This window comes from Callospermophilus lateralis, chromosome 11, assembly GCF_048772815.1.
Source record: "Callospermophilus lateralis isolate mCalLat2 chromosome 11, mCalLat2.hap1, whole genome shotgun sequence".
Classification (NCBI taxonomy): domain Eukaryota; kingdom Metazoa; phylum Chordata; class Mammalia; order Rodentia; family Sciuridae; genus Callospermophilus; species Callospermophilus lateralis.
The window spans coordinates 17,094,849-17,116,302 of NC_135315.1; the positions used below are offsets into that span (position 1 = coordinate 17,094,849).

At 39.9% G+C, this 21,454-nt stretch overlaps 1 protein-coding gene across 1 annotated transcript; it reads right to left on the reverse strand.

The window, feature by feature from the left end:
- Nucleotides 1-222: 222 nt before the first annotated feature.
- On the reverse strand, nucleotides 223-18,232 carry LOC143409372 (ADP-ribosylation factor 2). The gene is made up of 5 exons (XM_076869558.1): nucleotides 18,144-18,232; nucleotides 15,530-15,695; nucleotides 8,830-8,940; nucleotides 2,147-2,271; nucleotides 223-467 (listed from the first exon to the last, which is right to left on the reverse strand). The coding sequence occupies exons 2-5, from the start codon at nucleotides 15,675-15,677 to the stop codon at nucleotides 306-308; spliced, it is 546 nt and encodes a 181-aa protein (XP_076725673.1). The 5' UTR covers nucleotides 15,678-15,695; nucleotides 18,144-18,232; the 3' UTR covers nucleotides 223-305.
- Between the last annotated feature and the right edge of the window lie 3,222 nt (nucleotides 18,233-21,454).

Genomic DNA, 21,454 nt, shown 5'->3' on the forward strand with positions numbered 1-21,454 from the left:
CTCCTCCAGCTCCCCTTTCCACCCTCAAGATCACTCTGTCTATTGTGCACCAAGGAGCCCTCAGGACTCCTCCATCAACTGCAAAAATGGTCATCGAAGCTATTGAAATGGAAAGTAGCGTTTAAAACGTAACACTGGTTTTCTTAAAACATAATACTGATTTTCTTATAGCGTGTATAAGGCACAGTGTGAGAAAGCTGCCCCCACTCCCAGCCACACAGCCACCAAGGCTCCTCACAGTGCACATGCACCCAGAGGAGGCCAGCTGGCTTTGCCACAATGCACAGGGGATGGACTGCTTCGGGTCACTTCTGGTTTTTGAGCTGGTTGGAGAGCCAGTCCAGGCCTTCATAAAGCCCATCTCCACTGGTAGCACAAGTAGCCTGAATGTACCAGTTTCTCTGGCGGAGGGAATGTAAGCCGAGCTTGTCCGTTATCTCTGCTGCATTCATAGCATTGGGAAGGTCCTAGAAAAAGAAAATGCAAAAGTCCATTTATTATTTTGTATCCATACAACAAAATGTGCTCTTCTTCCTGAAATGTTCCCCAAAACAGTCTTCTCTATCTTAGTTTCTCAGGCCAAAAACCTTAAAAATCATCTTTAACTTTTTTTCCCTCTTGAGTCCACACCAATTATCTGCAGGATCTGACTACTTCTCACTACTTCCTAGTCTGATCCCACCAGTTTCTCACTGGCTACTGAAATGACTTTCCAACTGGTCTCCCTGCTTCTACTTTTGCTCTGTAAAGCCTGTTCTCAATCTAGCTAGTGAAAGCCAGATAGCATCATCTGATCAAAACTCTTACTAACTCTCTCTCAAAGAAAGAGCCAGAGTTCTTAGAGTGGGACCCAAGACCCTGTGACCTCTAATTGGTGCGTTCCATGACCATATTATAAAAGTTACTTATTTTATATGTTTACTATGCATTATCTGTCTCCCCTAATTAAAGTATTACAAGGGCAGAAAACTCTGTCTTGTTCCCTGGTGTATTCCAAGAGCCTAAAACCATGCCTGGCATACAGTAAGCTCAAATTAAATTTGACTATATTAGCATTGAAGAACAAAGATTATCTATATAAACTGGCATGGAAGGACCTCAAAGGTATGTGTGGGAGGCCAATCTCCGTCCTGAGAGGTTTTGACCCTCACTACATCTTGTAGTGATCTGGACATTGCCCTGGTCCTGGAAGTTTGAGGATGCGTGTCACCCCATGGATTGAGCTACGCTCACCTGTTCCTTTGTGAATTATCCCTTTGCCCTGTTTGGGATAGAATGTTCCATGGAAACACCTTTTGCATGTCCCCTTCTCTTGCTCTGCCTTTGGGTGTGGACTTCCTAAATGCCAGTCAACCTGCTGACAGCAGATATCAAGAAGCTAGACTCAATCCCCTGAAACTGACCCCTTGCCTCATGTGAATGGTTTCTCTGCAATAAAATGGTTCAGGACACGCTCGCTCTCTTTCTGCAGACCCTTAAGTCAGAGGAGCCGTCACAGGACCCCCCAAAAAAGGGACAAAATAGGCAGCAACATCGTCAGAACAGCATGATCCCAATTACATTACCAACACCTCCTGTTTAACAGTGGTCACCTCAGGCTGGCACAGTTCCATGGGACTGGCCCTTCATGCTGGGTTCAGCCCAGTGCTCTTCTTTTACTGCTTTACATTTATGTACCAGCGCTTTCCTCCTCAAGCTCAGGCCCTATAGGGTCCAATCTCTGTTCTGTTTCCCCCACTCATCTGCTCCTAGAACCACGTTGCTCCCTTCCTCTTGGCTTAGAATGTTGCTTCCACAATTCCCCCCAAGGCATCACAGATCATTTACTGACTGCGTCTCTTCCCATAGAATGTAAAATCCATGACAGAGAATTTTTGTCTGTGTGGCTCACTGCCATACATTTACCCAATACCTAAAATAAAATGGGGAACTTAGTAGATGCTCAATCCGCTATTTACAGAATGAATGAATGAATACAAGGCATTGCAAAAAAAGGGATAGTGCAAAAGGTTATGGTTAGGACTGGAGAGAGGGAGGCAGATCTCTAATTTAAATATCTAGATATTTAGGTGAGACCTCTGAAAGTAAATTTCAGTAAAAGACAGTAAATTTTCTGAATTCAGTATTCAGAAAACCAACAAGATACCTGTTTATTTACAAACACCAATAAAACTGCATCTCTGAGTTCATCTTCCGCTAACATTCTGGTTAGTTCTTCCCGGGCCTCATTGACCCTCTCTCTGTCATTACTGTCAACCACAAAAATCAGACCTGAAAAGAAATTACAAGCATGTTAGTAACATGAACCTGAGAAGCTGTTTTTATATCCTTAGAGCCTCTCTCTGCCTGTGTGTGCAGTTTCACCAAAAGCAATCACTACGAAGGGACAGGTGATCTCCAGAGTTAGAAAGCTGCCACACACTCACCTCACATATCTTTTCCAGAAGTATTACAGCTCTTCACCAGACTAACAATAACAAGACAACACAGAGAAAAGATTAGGCTTGTTTCTTAGTAACTTAATTTCTATATCAAAGAAAAAAAAGATTTTGAAAAATATTTAAAGTTTAATAATATAGTGTTCTAGGGCTGGTTCTCAAAAAGCAAAGCTTGAGGCCAGGGCCCAGGTACAGGTGTTTTCTCTGGGACATGATCCCAGGGAGCAAGAGTGGGGGATACAGGAAGTAAACCAGAGAAGGGGCAACAGCCACTATACAGAGGAATCGCCGTAACAGGGCTAGGTTATGGCTCAGCGGTAGTGTACTTTCTCGAGTGTGTGAGTCACTGGGTTCAATCCTCAGCACCACATAAAAATAAATAAACAAAGTAAAGGTATTTGTCCATCTACAACTATAAATAGATAGATAGATAGATAAAGGACAAGTCATCCCTTTGGCTACTTCTATGTGACCAGTGCTTGATACTGTTGGACATTCTAAGAAGCCATATGAAAAGACTCTCAGAACTGTTCACCCAGGGACAAAACATTTACCCTTCTTCTCTACTCATCCCCCAGTGGTCAAGAGGAACTCCACAGGGTGTTAAGCCATTCATATTTCTGGGTCACGCTCCCTAGGTCAAGAGATTTCCATAGGCATCTGTATAAAAAAAAATTGGCTGATCTTTGTCTCCAGAATTTTCAGAGTGAGAGAAGCATCTATCATCATGGTGGGCCCACACCTGATGAGCTATGCTAATAAAGTGATTCATGGTAGGCCTGAGGTAGTTAAAAACAAAGATCACTTGGGGGAGGGTGCACAGGGTTGGACTCACCTGGCCAATGATTCAATCAATCCTGCCTCTGCAATGAAGCCTTGATTAAAACAAACAAACAAACAAAAAAACTGTACATGAAAGCTCAGGTAACCTTCCCTGGTTGGCCATCTGTATACTGTCACACATCAATGTGCTGAAAGGTAACATATCCTGAACCATGGGGACTGGACAATGGCAGCTTTGTGTCTGGTACCCTCCCAGGTCTGTCTCTCTCCTTTTAATTGGTTCATCTGTATCCTTTGCCATAATCAAGTCAATTTAAGTACAGTGTTTTCAGGAGTTCTGTAAGTCATTCTAACAAATGATCAAATCCGTAGAGATGGTAGGAAACAGCAAAATTTGCAGCCATCTAATTAGAAGTGAGGGTGGTTTGGGAACCCTGAACCTGCTATAGCTAGTGAGGAAATGTTATGTAAGACTGTGACATTAACATGAGAAATGTGACCCAACTCTGGATGATGGATAGTGAGAAGTCTTTGCAGCTCATACCATAATATTAAGAGAAATCCCAGGAAGTGAGATACCTGGAGCAGGCTAAATGAAGGTACCACCATATCACGCCTGCATAAAGGTGGCTGAAACCTGCACAAACCCAGTTTCTGCTACACCAGAGACAGGAAGAAGCAGGGCCAAAAGAATCTGCAGAGGAGGTGCACAGGAGGCATGTGACATGCCATCCAGGTACAGAAGAGAAGACTCAGCAGTCGTCCATGTGAAAGTAACAAAAACTTGGTGTTTGGCTGACAGTGAACCATTTGAAATGAGCCATTTCAAGCACTAACTTGTCCCAATTCAGGTTCTGGGGCACTGGTGAGAATGAGCAGACTTTCAGGTACATTAGCCGGACTGTCCTGGGAACACTACAAGTGCAGCGTTGGACCCTGTACTCTAAGACACCAGCAAGCTGGAAGAACTCAAAGAATGCAGGACAGTCAAGACATTCAGATACCAGGTCATATAAAGAATAACTGATAGCAGGGAGATATCATCTAGAGAAAAAGACTCAATAAGGGGTTGAGAGTGGTCTTTGAGCATCTGAAGGGCTATGGCATAAAAAGGTTCAAGGTATTTCATGTTGCTCTATAAGGAAACTGAAGACCGGTAGTAAAACCTACGGCAAGTTAGCATTACAGGATCAGCAGCGCTGCAGATATCACAGGCTGTGTCAGAAGGCTTTCCTGCCACAGGGATATTTATACCCAGCTTAAGGCCCAACTCCTGGGGACACTGCAGAAGGGGAGTGGGACAAGTTGACTTCTTGGTTCCCCCTGTCAGTGATATTTCACAATTGTCTAGGAGAGAAACCAGGGCTGCTCCTCCACCCTGGCCTCTGTGCGTCCCACACCCACCCAAAAGCTGCCTGACTCACCTGGGGGAGCCAGTGCAGGCAGGTATGAGTGCCCACACCTCTGCATGTGAGTTAAATTCACACCAGTTACATCACATCAGGCTAACAATGAGAAAGCAAAACATTCAAAACTCCTCCAAATGTTTGGTATGTTACCAGCAATTCTGGACTCTTAATCATAACAAGCCAAGAAGATTCTTAGTCTTTAAGGCAAAACTGATAGAGCAGAAGCTGACATGTTATCCCTTTGCCATTCCTACCAAAAATAAAACTTCCTAATACTAGATCCTATTTTATACTGTTTTAACATAGGCCCTTACCTAAGAATCTAGCATCTAGCATTATCTGACTACCCTTCTGATCTAAGAGAATCTAGACAAAATACATTTGTACATGAATAGCATACTGTTTTTAAAAGCATGAGTGTATACATACATACGTGCGTGTACACACACACTTGTAAAAACATTAAATATGTCTAGACAAATATACAGTGGTTATATATGGAGAAAAACTGAGGAATAAAATGGTGATTTTTCTCTGTATACCCTTTTCCTTATTTTTGAATTGTAAACCATATAAATATATTGTCATTCAACAAATTAAAATAACCCCCTATAATCAAGGATTAAAAAAAAAAAACTTCCACACGTGAATGGACCACTTTATGCATTCTATACCACATTGACAGAGCAAAAGCTGACATGTTATCCCTTTGCCATTCCTAACAAAAAATAAAACATATCCATTAAGAAACTGCATAAACAGTTCAAATTCCAATCTATACAGGTAATAAACACACAATAAAATGTCTTAATAGAGTGCTAAAAGCATGCATTGAATTCTGTCACACTTGACACACTGATACAGAAAATTTAAAAAGACAGCCCGACCTTTGGAAAGTTGGCAGAAAGAACAAGGGCAGCATCCAAAACTACTCATGGTTGAGACATGTGGCCCAGCCAGAGACAACAAAGCCATTCTTCAAACTGGTCCCATTTGCTATTTCATGAAGAGCCCAAATTACCCACCCCAAGAACCTAGAAAAAAGCCAGCCCTCTGCCATCAAAGCAATAGTGACTGAAATTCAGTAAAATTAGGCTTGTTATAAACAGAAGACTGAAGAAAAAAAGGAACTTCAATGTGGTGTTTGAATGTGAAAACCTGGGCAGGGTAGGGAAAAAAAGAATCTTGCCAGAGAACGACAAAGTAAAGCCTCAAACAATTTGGGCTTTCAATGTGAGTGCCTGCTACCTCAGCCACAGAACTAAGCATTTTATAAAATTAATCTCCTTTCAGCCCAGTGATGCAGGTGTCTCCATTTGAAGATGAGGAAAAGTAGAGAGAAGAGATCAGCTAAGTTTCTCAAGGTTCATAGAGCTGTCTGTGGTTCAAACCCAAGTATTCTGGTTTTAATTCAGATGAGAAACTGCAAAGGTTTAGCGATGTTTTAATTCAGATGAGAAACTGCAAAGGTTTAGCGAAACTGGGAAGTGTCAGTCCAAGATAAACGGCTACTCTTGAGTTATCCAAAAAAAAAAAAAAAAAAAATCTACAACAGACTGAAACACAAAAAATAAAAAATCTAAGCCTCACCAGGGAAGTCACTGGGGTTATCAAGTGGTTTCTCTAAAAAGAAAAAAGAATCAATAAAAGAATGAAGCATTTATCCTGCCTTCCTTGAACAAACTATTTTCAGGGAAACCAAATCTTCAATGAGGGAATTCTTTGTTTAGAAAGATTAGGGCTAATAAATGCAAGAAGGAATAATAGGATTTAGAGAAATTGCCATTTTGTAACTCCTAATGAATTAACAGGTCTACACAACAGCCTTCAATGGAAGCTAAAATCATGAGGTGAAAGGCTGATGGGAAATTTATTTTGAGGGAAGTAGGCTGAAGCTATATGAACCCATCTGGCATTTCTGAAAGTGTGAAAACTTGGTAGTCCCCAGGGGCTAGGTAGAAGGGAGGATAGGGAGTTATGTTTAATGGATACAGAATTCCAGTTTTACAAGATGAAAAGAGTAATAAAGATAGATGATTGTCATGATTATACAATATTATGAAGTATATTTAATTCCACAGAACTATACACTTAAAAGTGATTAAGCCAAGCATGGTGGCACACACCTGTAATCCCAATGGCTCTGGAGACTGAGGCAGGAGGATGGTGAGTTCAAAGCCAGCCTCAGACACTTATTGAGACTGTTTCAAAATTTAAAAAAAAAAAAAAAAAAAAATTTTAAAGGGGATGTGGCCCCCTGGGGATATGGCTCATGATAAAGCACCTCTGGGTTCAATCTCTAGTCCCCCCAAAAAAGTGAACAAGATGGTAAAGTTTATGTGTTTTACTACCACTACCACCACCACCACAACAAAAAACAGAAAACAAAAACAGTTACCTGTTAGCAATTTCACTCCTAAGCATATACCCAAAAGAAATGAAACAAGTTGGTATAATCCCAGTTACTTAGGAAGCTGAGGGAGAAGGATGGCAAGTTTAAAGCCAGCCTCCCAGAAATTTAGAGAGACCCTGTCTCAAAATAAAAATATAAAGGACTAGATATTTTAGTCAGTGGTAAAGTGCTCCTGGGTTCAATCTTCAGTACCGGGGTGCGGTGGGGAATTGAAGTGAAAACAAGGATCAAACAGATACTTATACCTGAATCAAAGCAGCATTACTTGTGACTCTCCTGCCTCACCTCCTGAGTAGTTGGGTTTAGAGGTGTGCCTCTGTGCCTAGCTACAAAAACATTTTTTAAAATGGAAAAAAAAATACTTTTTTAAGTTCAGTAATCAAACTTCTTGTAATATATACATTCTGTGTGATATAACAGGATAAATACTTAAGTATTCTTGCCCCCAAAAAATGAACTGGACACTAGATCAAGCCTCTATAACATGCTACCAGTTTATACCAGATCTACAGAGAGAAAAACAAGCCAAATGGCACCACAACAAATTAGACAGATCCACAATGTGGATAAGCATTAAACCAAAACTCCAAGCATGGGAAAAAGAAAGAGAGAGGGAATTGTTGTAGAATAAGATACTGAAGTGACAGAACAATGAATCGCAAACAAATAAAACAGAAAGGCTACATTTGATAATAGGGAAATTTGAATAAAGACTGGTATCAGAGATAAAGGCATCATTAATTTCGGAAGTGTAATAATTGAATACAGATTATGTTTAAAAACAAAACAATAAAAGACTTCATCAGTTATAAATGAAAATCTTGCAGAATGTGTGAGTAAAAGGCACTACATCAGGGATGGGCAAAGTGTTGGTAACTGCAGAGGCTGAGTCATGGGTATATGGGGTCCATTACATCATCCTCTAAGACATTCTAAAATCTATAGGCTAAGAAGATAACTGCAAATAGAGCAAGTCCAAAGGTAACTTCTAACACAATGATGAAAAATATAAAGGGATAGGTGAACTTGGGTGCTTGGACTGGAAAGATTGGCAAGTTCAAATCAATCAAACACATGCAATGAAAACCCCATCAGCAGCAGAATCTTCAAAAGTAATATACTCCAAGTAAATTCTAAAATGAGTAATCTGCAGATGACATATGGTGAAGACTCTACATGAGAATCAGGGTGTAAAAACGATGTGAACAGTTATGACTTAATAAGCAATATGCAGTAAGGCACTGTTCATCCAAAATATAGGTAGTATACTTAGATTGATGGATGAGTACATTAAGATCTCTACTTTTAAGACTCCAATAAGGTGACGATCTGGGATATTCATGCCTGTTCAGGTATGTGTAGAGCAGGAAGGCATCAGGGAAGAACTGTGGCCAGGATTTAGGATTCTGGGTTCCAGCCATCCTTGTTCATCTCGTTTTCTCTAGAGGGATGATTTTCAGATAATCTCAACAGATTTAAGAGAATTAATTGAATTTAAACTCTTCAGAGACTGGAAATTCATTTAAGGTACAAATAACTCTAAATGAACTGAAAGATGAAGTTCATCAGGATTACTATTTTCTAGCCATTCCAAATTAAGAGGAGTTAAAGCTCAAGTTCTTTCTCTACAATCACAGGGACCACATCTCAAAAAAAAAAAAAAAAAAAAAAAAGTACTGCTAGCAGAAAAGAGGAAATGAGTTAAGAGTCCAAATAAAGCTGAGCACCACCAGGTATCTTTTCCAGCATCTTAGATACATTGAATATATACAATACCAAACTTTACCTTGAGTGTTCTGGAAATAATGTCGCCACAAAGGTCTGATTTTGTCCTGGCCACCAACATCCCAGACTGTGAAGCTGATATTTTTATATTCTACCGTCTCCACATTGAAACCTAAATTGGGAAGATAGAAAAACTGTTATGATTTTCTGCTAATTGACCAATTCAAAATATCAACTAACATTTAGATAGTACTTTTAAAAAAATACATTTATATATTTTAGTTGTAGATGGACACAATACTTTTATTTTACTTATTAATTTTTTATGTGGTGCTAAGGATCAAATAGTGCCTCGCATGTGCTAGGCGAGCGCTTCACCGCTGAGCCACAACTCCAGCCCTGGATAGTACTTTCAATTTACAAAGCAGCTTGCTATGTGAAGACCATAGCTTACAAAAGAGAATGTGCTGGTTCACTCTGCCATTCATCATGCCTGTGTCTCAAACCTTCTTGACTTTCCAAACTCCAATCACCTTCTCCCTTCTCTCAGCAGAACACTTTTCAGTGTATTTCAGAGCAAAGAGATGTCACCTGTGGAACTGACTTCCACTTCTCACCACAAGTGTAAAAACTTACACCTACAGCAACACTTTTCTTCCTCCATCTTTGAAGAATGGAAAGAAGCAACTATCTAATTGCAAATTCCTCTACTTATGTGCTAGATGCAATCCACCCAAACGGACAAGGATTTTTTGCTATTGCTATTCTCTTCCCCTATCCAAATATCTCCTATTTGTTCTCAGGATGCCTAAGTCTTTTATATCTCCCCCCACTGAAAAAAAAAAAAAATCTGATAGGCATGGTGTCCCACAACTAGAATCCCAGTGACTCAGGAGGCTGAGGCAGGACTGCAAGTTTGAGGACAACTTGGCAACTTAGTGAGACTCTGTTTCAAAAAAGGAAAAGGTGGGGATAGACACAGCTCAGCGGGGGAGCACACCATGTTTAGATCCTGTGTACCACAAAAAAATAAGTAAGTAAATAAATAAATAAATTTTTTTAAAAATCCCTTCCTTGATTCTACATATTCACCTGTTATCATCTTCTCTTTGCACTTTATTTTTTCTTTTTGGTACTGGGGATTGAACCAAGAGGCAGTTAACAACTGAGCCACATCCCCAGCCCTTTTTATTCTCCTATTTTGAGATAGGGTCTAAGTTGCTTAAGGCCTCACTAAATTGCTGAGGCTGGCTTTGAACTAATGATCCTTCTGCCTCAGCCTCCCAAGTTGCTGGAATTACAGGCTTGCTCCCAGCTTCTCTTTGCACTTTTAAAATCAAGTATCTCTATGATTCAGGATGCTTTGCTACATCCCGAAGTTCAGCTAAATATATTTATTGAGCCTACTTTGTCACTTCTATCCCAAGAGCTCCTGCTCCATCATGTTGAGTCTCACTGGGGGTCCGCAACAATCTCAATTTCAATAAATCAAACACATGCTTTTCAGTTCTTAGGTAATTTGATTTTATATCTGACCCTATTGTTTACTTTTCCTTGAAACTCTACTGTGGCTTCCCATTTTCTATTTCCATAGTTGTACCTTCTCAGCCTCTTTTGTGAGTAAATCCACATCAAATGATCCTTATGATGGATTCCCACAAGTCCATCCTGCCACATCCATTCTCCTCTTTCCACACCCCTCCCTAGGCAATCTAACAGTTGTACTAACAATTCTCAACTGTATGTCCTCCAGCCCAGACCTCTGTCCTAAGCTCATAATCAGCATTTTCAATTAGAAGTCTGCAAGGTCCCAAAATAAAGCAATCTGTCAAAAACGAACTTAAGATCCCTACTCCTTCAACCTACTCCTCTCTACAGTTATTTCCTCATTGACTGTGCTCCACAGCTGAAAACCTGGGAGGCATCCCATACACTTCCAACCCTCTCTCACCCTCAAAATCCCACTACCAAACCTTACCATTCAACTTCCTAAATATCTGATAGTTACCTTAACCCAAGAAATCATCATTTCTAGCCTCAATTGCTGAAACAATCTAACTAATCTCCCTGTAGACACTTCTCTCCAGCCATTCACCATTTTCCCAATCAGAGCAACCTGTTAAGAACATACAATGTAGGGGCTGGGGTTGTAGCTCAGAGGTAGAGCACTTGCCTAACATGTATGAGGCACTGGGTTCGATTCTCGGCACGGCATATAAATAAATAAAATAAAGGTCCATCCACTTCTAAAAAGTAAAAATTAAAAAAAAAAAAAAATACAATGTAGAGCCAGGCATGGTGGCGTACACCAGTAATTCCAGTGACTCAGGAGGCTGCAGTAGGAGGATCACAAGTTTGAAGTCAGCCTCAGGAATTTATCAAGTCCCTGTCTTAAAATAAAAAGTCAAAAAGGGATAGGGACTTAACTCAGTGGTAAAGTACCACTGGGTTCAATCCCCAGTACCAAGGGGAGAGGGAAGAGAAAGAAAAACACATAATGTGGACATAATGTGCATTATTTTCTACACATTTGTTTGATTAAAATATTTTAAATTAAAAAAAAAAGAAAGAAAGGATATCTCTGCAGGCAAAGTGGTACCTACCTATAATTCCAGCTACTTGGGAGGCTATGACAGGAGGAATACAAGTTCAAGCCTAGCTGGGCAACTTAATGAGACCCTGTCTCAAAATAAAGGGCTGGGGATGTAGCTCAGTGGCAGAGCACTTGCCTAGCATGTGTGAAGGCCTGGATTCAATCACTGGTACCAGAAAAAATAATAATAATAACAACAATAATAATCTCTCCTTGGCTTCCCATATCCTGAACCCCAAACTTGACTGCCAAGGCCCACAGCGACAGTGGACATAATGGACCTGCTCACATTCCAGTCTCATCTTGGTCATGCCTTATTTTAGTGAGATACACTCATTACACTGCAACAAGCTAAATTCTTGCTGAATGAATATATTTGTTTGTTTGTTTGTTTTTTTTTTAGAGAGAGAGAGAGGAGGAGGAGGAGGAGGAGGAGGAGGAAGAGAGAGGGAGGGAGGGAGGGAGGGAGGGAGGGAGGGGAGAGAGAGAGAGAGAGAATTTTTTAATATTTATTTTTCAGCTTTCAGTGGACACACATCTTTATTTTATTTTTATGTAGTGCTGAGGATAGAACCCAGCACCCCGCGCATGCCAGGTAAGCTCGTTAGGGCTTGAGCCACATCCCTAGCCCCAATAAATACATGTTTAATGCCATTCCAATCCTACAGAGGGCAAGTAGGTAAATTTGCAGAAAACTTGCCAAAATTGCCTGGCAACCTGAATAAATAAAGCAAGTGAACCTGGTCGGAAATTTCTGAAAATAATGAATTATTCTTAAAGATATTACCAAATCCTAGTAATACCTGAATAGAATTCAATGACCACAACAGGAAGTGGTCGAGAAAAAGACACACATACCAGTGAGAATTTAGTATGTGATAGGACATTAAAATCAGCATGGAAAACTTATTCAATAAATGGCACTGGGTAACTGTCTACCTCTGCAAAGTCTAATCCATAGCCACCAGTCATGTGTGGCTAATTCATTTATTTAAATACAATTAAAAGCACAGCTCCTCAATTGCATGAGCCACATTTCAAGTACCCAACAGCCACTTGTGGCTACTAATCACCACAATGGACAGCATACACAGAACATTTCTATCATTACAGAAAGCAACTGGGCAGCACTAGTCTACCCACTTGAAAATTATAATCAAATACCCACTTTACTTATAATAACAACATAAATGCAGAAGAAAATATTGGTGAATAATTTTATGATCTCCAAGTGGGTAAGACCTTTCTAAAAATATGATCAAAACTAGCCAGCACAGTGGCACACACCTCTTATTTCAGCCATTCAGAAGACTGAGGCAGGAGGATAGAAAGTTCAAGGGCAGGCCCAGTAATTTAGTGAGACCTGTCTCAAAATAAAATAAAGGGCTGGGTCAGTGATAAAATTCTCCTGGGTTCAATGCCTAAAACCAAAAAAAATTAAGAAAATTATCAAAACTGAATAAGGAAAAATTAGTAAGTTTGGTTATCTAATAATTTAAAATTTACCTATAGCAAAATACAGAAAAAAATCGAAGTTGAAAGACAAACCACTAACTGGAAAATGAACATATGACAAAAGTTCATGAGTCAGTTTGTCTTTTCAAATCATTAAAAGACAAACATCCCAACAGAAAAATAATTGAACAGTATTAAAAACAAGTTACAGAAAACCAATGTATATTTGAATATATTCACTTATCATAAAAGATATCCTAGCCAGGTGTGGTGGCACAAACCTGTAATCCCAGATGCTCAGGAGGCTGAGGAAGGGGAATCTCAAATTTGAGGCCAGCCTCAGCAACTCAGACAGACCTAAGCAATGTAGCAAGACCCTGTCTGTCTTAACAAAAAATAAAAATAGTTGGGGATGTAGCTCAGTGGTAAAGCCTCCTTGGGTTCAATCCATAGTAAACCGTCCCCCTCAAAAAAGACATCCTAATATAAGTGGTTTTATCCTTTATGAGATTGGCAAATTTCCAGGAGAAATTAGCACTAAAAAGGACATGCAATTTTTTAAGAGAATAGTCTGGCAATCTGTGTACACATTTAAAATAGACATTGTTATATTAGCAAATCCACCTCCAGAAATCACTGCATGGAAATAAAGAACACCTTTGCAAAAATTTGAAATATGTTACTTTGGCATCCTTACAAAAAAACAATGGCAAATAACCCAACTAGCCATCAATGGAAATTAGTTAAAAATATAGCCATATAATGAAATACTAATCAGTTATTAAAACTTGACATTGATCTGTATCAACATCTAGTGAATACCAGCTCATTCTTTTGGTCTCAATGTAAGCATTATTTATCAGAGACACTTCTCTGGGTTACTTAGGCTTTTTCCCAAGCCACATTTAGCTAATAAGCCAGAAGGGTGCTGGGTCTGTTTCACAGTGGTCTTTTTTTCTTTTTATAAACCAGGGATTGAATCCAGGGACACTTAACCACCGAGTCATATCCCCAAACCATTTTTCTATTTTATTTAGAGACAAGATCTCAAAAAATTGCTTAGGGTCTTGTTAAACTGCTGACTGGCTTTGAACTCACAATCCTCCCACCTCAGCCTCACGAACCACTGGGATTACAGGCGTGCTCCACCACACATGGTTCATCCTCGAAGAGCAAGCAGCTTTCCTCAACTGATGATGGTGGTAGTTTTCAGTGAAGGCAAGTTCCACTACATAAGCACTTGTCAAGTCTCTGCTTTAATTATATTTGCCAATGTCTCACTGACTAAAGCAAATCATGTGGCCAAGCTCAGTATCACTGAGGAAGGAGACTGCTCAAGGGCTCAGATGCTGAGGGTCATGACTCACTGGGGCCATTAGTTTAACAATCTACCACAAATCAGTACTGAACTCATTCACCAGTGGTAAATGATGCTTACCATGTAAAGGGAGGAAAGGGGAAGAAAGAAGTCAGGAAAGCCCTTTAGGGAGGAAATAACAGAAAGTGGATCAAATATATTATCTAATGCAAAGTAAGTGGGGAAAACAGCATGCATATGATTTTACAAAAAATCTTAATTGAACATTTTTCAAAATCTGTCTATATTTTTTGTACGTATGAAACTTTTTTTTATAATTGGAGAAAGTTAAGTAATCATGCTATTTTTATTTAAGATTAATGTATTTTTCAAATTGTGTATATGAACATTCTCATCAGTTTCTGTCTTCTTCCAATGTTGCAATCTCTGAAGCTACTGCCCAATGGAAAAGTGGATCATTTGGGTCCTGGCTCAGTCCAGTGCTAACATTCACATGTTGTCCTGTGGAGTGTATCCTTACTCAGGAGTCTGGTTCTCCAGGCAATTCACAAGACAAAGATTAAGTTCTGTCAAAATTGCCTTAGCAAATCCCTTAAAGAGCCCATAAAAACAGTGCTCATCCACAGTAAGACCAACGCAGCCAGATTGTCAACTGTCTTACTTGGACACTATCTCAAGTAGTTGGCTTGAGCCAGAGTGAAGAGAAGAAATCACACTCCATTTAAACACTAGGAGGCATTTAGTGGGAAGAGACGCTTGCACTGAGAGAGGCCAGCTGGAATGGAGGCTGACTGAGGAGGCAGCAGCAGATGCCCAGCTCTCACCTCAGGTTTATGCTGGAACCCACACTGAGAGAAACGGCAGAACTCTCCTCGCTGTTTTAATTATTACTATCCTTTTCTTCTTTGCCAAGCAGATAGGGCTAGATTTGCTTAGCCTAAATATGTTCATATGATTCTCCTATAAACCTAGGAATGTTCTAAAGACTCTCTGAAGAGCAACTGGGAAAAGTAGATATAACCTGGTTTGGGGCCTCAAAAAGTTTATGCTGTTGGCTAGGTGCAGTGCAGTGATCCATGCCTATAATCCCAACCACCCAGCAACTCTGAACACTAAGGCAGGAGGATCGCAAGTTCAAGGCCAGCCTCATCAACTTAGCAAGATCCTGTCTCAAAATAAAAATAAAAAGGACTGGGGATATAGCTCAGTGGTAGAGTGCTCCCAGATTCAATTCTCAGTACCAAAAAAAAAAAAAAAAGAAGAAGAAGAAGTTTATGCTCTCGGAGCAGAAAAGATTTCCAAAACAAAATATTCAATAATATAAGAAGCGTGCTAAAGTATTATATACAATATTGTAAACTTGTAAATTGGAATTCCCCACATTTGTTCACATACCTATTGTAGGGATGGTAGTCACAATCTCTCCCAACTTCAATTTATACAAGATGGTGGTTTTTCCGGCTGCATCCAAACCCACCATAAGAATCCGCATCTCTTTTTTCCCAAATAGACTTTTAAACAGCTTTTCAAAAACATTCCCCATTGTAATTTAATTCTGTAACTGAAAGAAAAGAAAAACAAGTCAAATAATTATTCTTTGCTGAGATATAAAAGCAAAATACATAAACTCTAGGTTTCATTTAGAGGCAGCTCCTAGTAAACTTAAAGAATGTTAAATACAGTTTGGCCAATAAGGAATAGTGTATCTCATTTTTAAAGAGAAACTCAACTAAGCCTTTTGATGCCTTGCCAGAAAATTCTATTTTCCACAGCAGCTTCCAATTGGGATATGCAGAAACACAGTTTCAATGCTATACTATTGTGGTAACCTTTAGTTGTCTTAAGTTTGAAAGCAATGTCACATCATACACATCTATACCTTGTTCTAAACTCTCTTAAAATGAGAATTTAGGAAGCAGAGAATCTGTTTATTTTATATAACATAGAAGTGTGTGTGTGTGGGGGGGGTAATTAGGGATGGAACTCAGGGATGCTCTACCACTGAGCTACATCCCCAGTCCTTTTTATTTTTATGTTGCCCCAGGGTCTTGTAAATTGCCATGGCTGACCTTGAATTGTGATCCTTCTGCCTCAGCCTGGAATTATTGGTATACCTGGCTATTTTATACAATATAAAGCAAAGTCCTTAAGGCAGGTAAATAACAATCTCTTGGAAACTGCAGTTGCCTTTGGCTAACCAATACCAGTACCCAGAAAAGAGTCAAAAGAAATTTCTGAGTTGAAATTTCAGTATCACTGTGATACTGCATTCCCAAGAGAAAAATTAACTAGACAGAGTTGAGGAGTAATGGTAGTATCCAGTATTCTATGGGGTAACCCTCATCAGTTTTTAAAACTTTTTATTTTAGTATAATTTACTTATAGATTACTGTAAATTCAATGAATTTTCATGAACCAAACCCACCTATGTTACCAGATCAAAAAAAGGTGATTACCAGTACAGATTCTCCTTGTGTTCTACCCTTCCATTACTCCCCAAAAGTTAATTACTATATTGACTTCTAACAGCATAAATATTCAATATTTTATTTTTCAGTAAAGCACCTGGTAGGATATATAAAGTAAAAGCAATAGCAAAGTCAGGCTAGCTTTGCAGAAATTTACACTCTTTATTCTTTAATAGATAACCTATTTGAATCAACAGCCTGATATTCCAATGAAAGACTTAAAAAGTAGTACTGTTTCAGCCGGGCGCAGTGGCACACGTCTACAATCCCAGCAGCTCCATAGAACAGGAGGATCCAAGTTCAAAGCCAGCCTAAGCAACTCAGTGAGGCTGTCTCTAAATAATATATAAAAAGGGATTGTGGATGTGGCTCAGTGGTTAAGCGCCCCTGGGTCCAATCCCCAGTACCCACCCCACCCCCACAAAAAGTAGTATAGTACACTTTTTACACTTCTAACTAAGCTCTTGGAAGTCGATAAATGCTGTTCAAAAAGAAAAATGACATACATCCTTGTTCCAGAGTGTATGATTTTCCTTTTAAATAGCTAACCAAGGAAAGCTTTACTAGGGGGAGGGAGAAAAAGATGCAATAAGGTCAGGTCAGCCACTCCTATTCACCCAGACCCCAGCGACCTCAGAGGGGAAGTCACTAAATTCCAGAGGCACCACCTCTGAAATTCAAGTTTCCTACAATAGCTTAACATCATGGATTATGTCCAAGTACACACCATCACATTCTAGGGGAGAAAGCGAACATAGCATTTCTCCTGTATACAAATGAGGAACAGTGACCAAAGAATGACTGCTTTAATCATTTATAAAAGGTTTATTACAGGTCTAAAATAAAACAGTCCAGTGACTGAAACATTCAGAATCTGTTGGTCCACAAAACTAGTGATCCCTTTCCCTGGTTTCCGATATAAGGACAAGTCCCACAGAGGAAAACTGTAAGGAACACGCTGTGGGAGGTAAGGTACTTCCCGTTAGAGGTCCCTAGAGGCAGGTAATGTCAGATTACCCCTGCCCAACCCTACACTGCAATCCTCCCAGTTTTCCCCCATTGCTTCTCTTCCCTCGCCTTCCTACTCCTATGCGCGAGGTCCCAGACATCCAGGCTCCGCTGGAGACCCTCTAAAATAAGACATCGTGAACCACAGAGCCTCTTAGGCATGCTCACCCTCCCTCGCCACAAGCAGCAAATGATCACGGGGGAGAAACGACGGCAAGACCTCAAGGGCATGAGCAAGAGCCGTGGCCAAGGTGAGAGTGAACAGCGGCCGGGCGCGTGGGGCCGGGTAAGGCAGTTGAGTGCCCTTTCTGCCCCGGCCGCCAGGCCGCTGCCTCTCAATCTATGGGCTCTCGGGAAAGCAAGAGGGCTACGCGACGAAGCCTGCCGGGCTCCTCTGGGTTCCGGCTGCCTGGCCCTACAGAGGGCGGGGAAGGAACAGCAGGCCACCGCTGTTGTCCAATTTCTTGGCCGCCGTGGGTCGGAAACCTAACCAGGTATGAAGAGTGACTGTCCCGCTCCATTCCACGACTCACCGGTCGCCTCAGTCAGCAGCGATACAGGAACACCTACTGACTCCGTTACCTTTAGGATTTCGGCTCCCCTCAGCAAAATGGCGACTAGCTGGGGGCGGGAATAGTAATCAACCAATCACCCACCGCTTTTTGGAGCTCTTGCGCCAATGATCTCCAAGTTCCGTGAGTGACGACACGTCTGACCAATGCAAAGGACAATAAGGGCTTGGGCGGGAGGAGGCCCGACCCCCGCGACCTAGGCGACGGCACGAAGCTCTAGAAATGCCGGGTTCATAGTCCAATGACAGCTCCCCGCGTCCCGGCAAATCACGCCCATGTGCCCCACCTCGGTGGCAAGCGCGACCAATCAGAAAAGTCAAAGGATTTCCGATTTGCCCCGCCAATGAACTCGGAAAACTCTCAAGGGTTGAACTAACCCCGGGAACGTGTTGACCAACCCGGTGCAGTATGTGGGCGGGGCCAGATTCATTGTGATATTTAAGGAAATTTGCCGGGTTGAGCTAAAAGTAGAAATTAGTTGGGCGGTGTTCCTTACAGGAAATACTCAGACACTAGCACCGAAAGTAGTCCTAAAGAAGATTTCCTCTTCAGTCTGAAGGCTGACTGCCGCTCTGCTTGCAAACGGATTTTCAACAGGTGTGAGGAAATATAGCCGTCCAGAGGTCCCCAACCATAGCCTTTCCTTGAGAAATGCTTTTTTCCTTGAGTAACTCAGTCTCCTGTCAACTTGTTTAGCTAGAAAGGTAAACGCCTGTAAATACTATATAACTGAAACAATCAAAATAACAGCTATTAAACGTATAATATGCACCAAGAACTATGTCAAAGACTTTACCTGCCTGACCATAACGTTCCAACGAGTTACAATCACTGCCGTTTTACAAAGATGAAAGTTAAGTAGCCTGGAAGATATTCAAGTCTGGGTCTGTTTGGCACTTAGATCTTTAAAAAAAAAAAAAAAAAAAAAAAAAATTAAAGTTGTAGATGAATACAATACCTTTATTTTATTTTTTATTTTTATTTTTATGTGGTGCTGAGGTTTTAACCCAGTGTGTTACACGTGCAGACAAGCGTGCTTTACCACGGAGCCACAATCCCAGCCCACTTCAATCTTTTAATCAAGTTCTTTCTCTTCTTGTTACAATGAAATATATAAAGGTAAATATAAATATATATGAGTTTTTCTACATGACTTCTTAAAATTTTAAGGTATATATTTATGTATATAAAAAGAGACAAACATTGGTTAAAGTACATAGGGAAAAAGACATCTCTGAGGGGCGGAGGTGAGCACTGTGAAGAGAAGGAGGAGGGAAAGAAGGAAATAAATAATTACCTATCATCCTACCATCCAAAACAATTCTATCATTTTGGTTTATCTCTTTATCATCGTTTTTCTATGCAAGTTTCACATAGTTCAGATATATACAATTTGTATTTTTTTGTGTGTTTTAAAATTTTTCTTGTATTTTCCCATTTTAATTTGAGCATTTCCACACTATTTAACATTTCCTTGGACATCATTTTTGATAGATGCATGATATTCCATCATATGAATGTATCCTAATTATGTAATAATTTTCATGCAGTTCAACATTTAGCTGGTTTCTAAGTTTTTCTATTATGAATAATGTTGCAGTAAACATAATTTTTTCCTTCCTATATTCCTCACTACTTTTTGTAGAAAAGAATTCCAAGGGCTGGGGTTGTGGCTTAGTGGTAGAGCACTTGCCCAAGCACATGTGAGGCCCTGGGTTCAATCCTCAGCAACACATAAAAATAAATAAATAAAATAAAGGTATTGTGTCCATCTACAACTAAAAAATCAATATTAAAAAAAAGAATTCCAAAATTGGAATCACTTGGTCAAAACATGAAGTTTAAGGTTCTGAATACATGTTACATAATTACTATTATTTACCATGCAGAAATAATTTCACTGCCTATACTCCCAGCAATTTGGGAGGTTGAAGCAAGAGGATCATAAATTCAAGGCAGCCTCAGCAACTTAAAAAAAGTAAAAAGGGCTCAGGATATTGCTCAGTGGGAGAGTGTCCCTGGATTTAATCCCCAGTACTGAAAGAATTAGTTTCACTTCCCTAAAAACCCTCTGTGTTCCACCTGTTCATACTTTTTCCCTCTCCATTAATCCCTGAAAACTGCTAATCTTTTTACTTACTGTCTGCATAGTTCTGCCTTTTCCAGAATATCATATTGTTGAAACAATGTAATATGTAGCTTTTTCAGATTGGCTTCTTTCACCTAGTAATATGTATTTAAGTTTCCTCCTTGTCTCTTTATGGCTTGATAGCTCATTTTCTTTTAGAACTGAATAAAATTCCATTGCCTTTATTTAGCTCAGAGGTAGAGCACCTCTGTGTTCAATTCCCAGAAAAACACACACATACACACACACACACATACACGTGAATTTTGTTTTGTTTTGTTTTTTTGTCCAATCACCGGACTAGGTCTTTTGTTGTCATTGTTCTTTTTGGAGATACATGACAGTAGAATGTATTTTGACATATTATACATAAATGGAAAGGTTTTGTTTATTTATTTATTAATCTATCTATTTATTTATTTTTTGCTAACTTGAAAATCTATTGATTTCCAAGGCAAAGATGTAAAATTGTTTTGTTAGCAACTCTGAAGGTTGTTTGTTTGAATGGGGTCATCATAACCTGAAAAAAAAGCTGAAATAGCAAAGGGAAGATTTTTACCTACCATTGTTTGTATCTACAGAAAGAATTTTGGAGTGGATAGTGATGGAAATTTATCCCTCCACTTCTGACAACCTGAGAATACTCATTATTTTCCCAAGGTCTGCAGTAAGCCTGAATAAAACAAAATCCCTGACTATGTCACATTTGGTTGTGGAATAATTACAATCAAATGAACATACACACAATAATATATAACTTTTATACATGTATATTTGTGTTGGTCACTTTTGCATTACTATAACAAAATATCTGCAATAATTAACTTAAAAAGAGGAATGGTTTACTTTGGCTCATGATTTTGGAGCTTTCAGTCAATGGCAGATTGGCCCTGCTGCTTTGGGCCTATGGCAGCACAATATATCATGGCAGGAATATGTGACCAAAGAAGCCAGTTCACTTCTTGGCCAGGAGCAAAGAGAAAGAGAATGAGCAAGAAAGGAAGAAACTGGGGTCCTGCTAGCCCTTTGAAGAGCATACCCACAATGATCTTGAACTTCCCATAGGCCCCACCTCTTAAAGAGTCCACCATCTCCCAATAGCACCACACAATGGGGACCAAGCCTTTAACATATCACCCTTTAA

Excerpts from the sequence above, each read along its gene's own strand:
- LOC143409372 (XM_076869558.1), bottom strand. The coding sequence starts at position 15,677 with ATGGGGAATGTTTTTGAAAAGCTGTTTAAAAGTCTATTTGGGAAAAAA. Across the intron at positions 8,941-15,529 it reads GACTACCATCCCTACAATAG|GTTTCAATGTGGAGACGGTA; the intron begins GTATGTGAACAA and ends TTCCCAATTTAG. Across the intron at positions 2,272-8,829 it reads TTATTTCCAGAACACTCAAG|GTCTGATTTTTGTGGTTGAC; the intron begins GTAAAGTTTGGT and ends ATTTCTTTTCAG.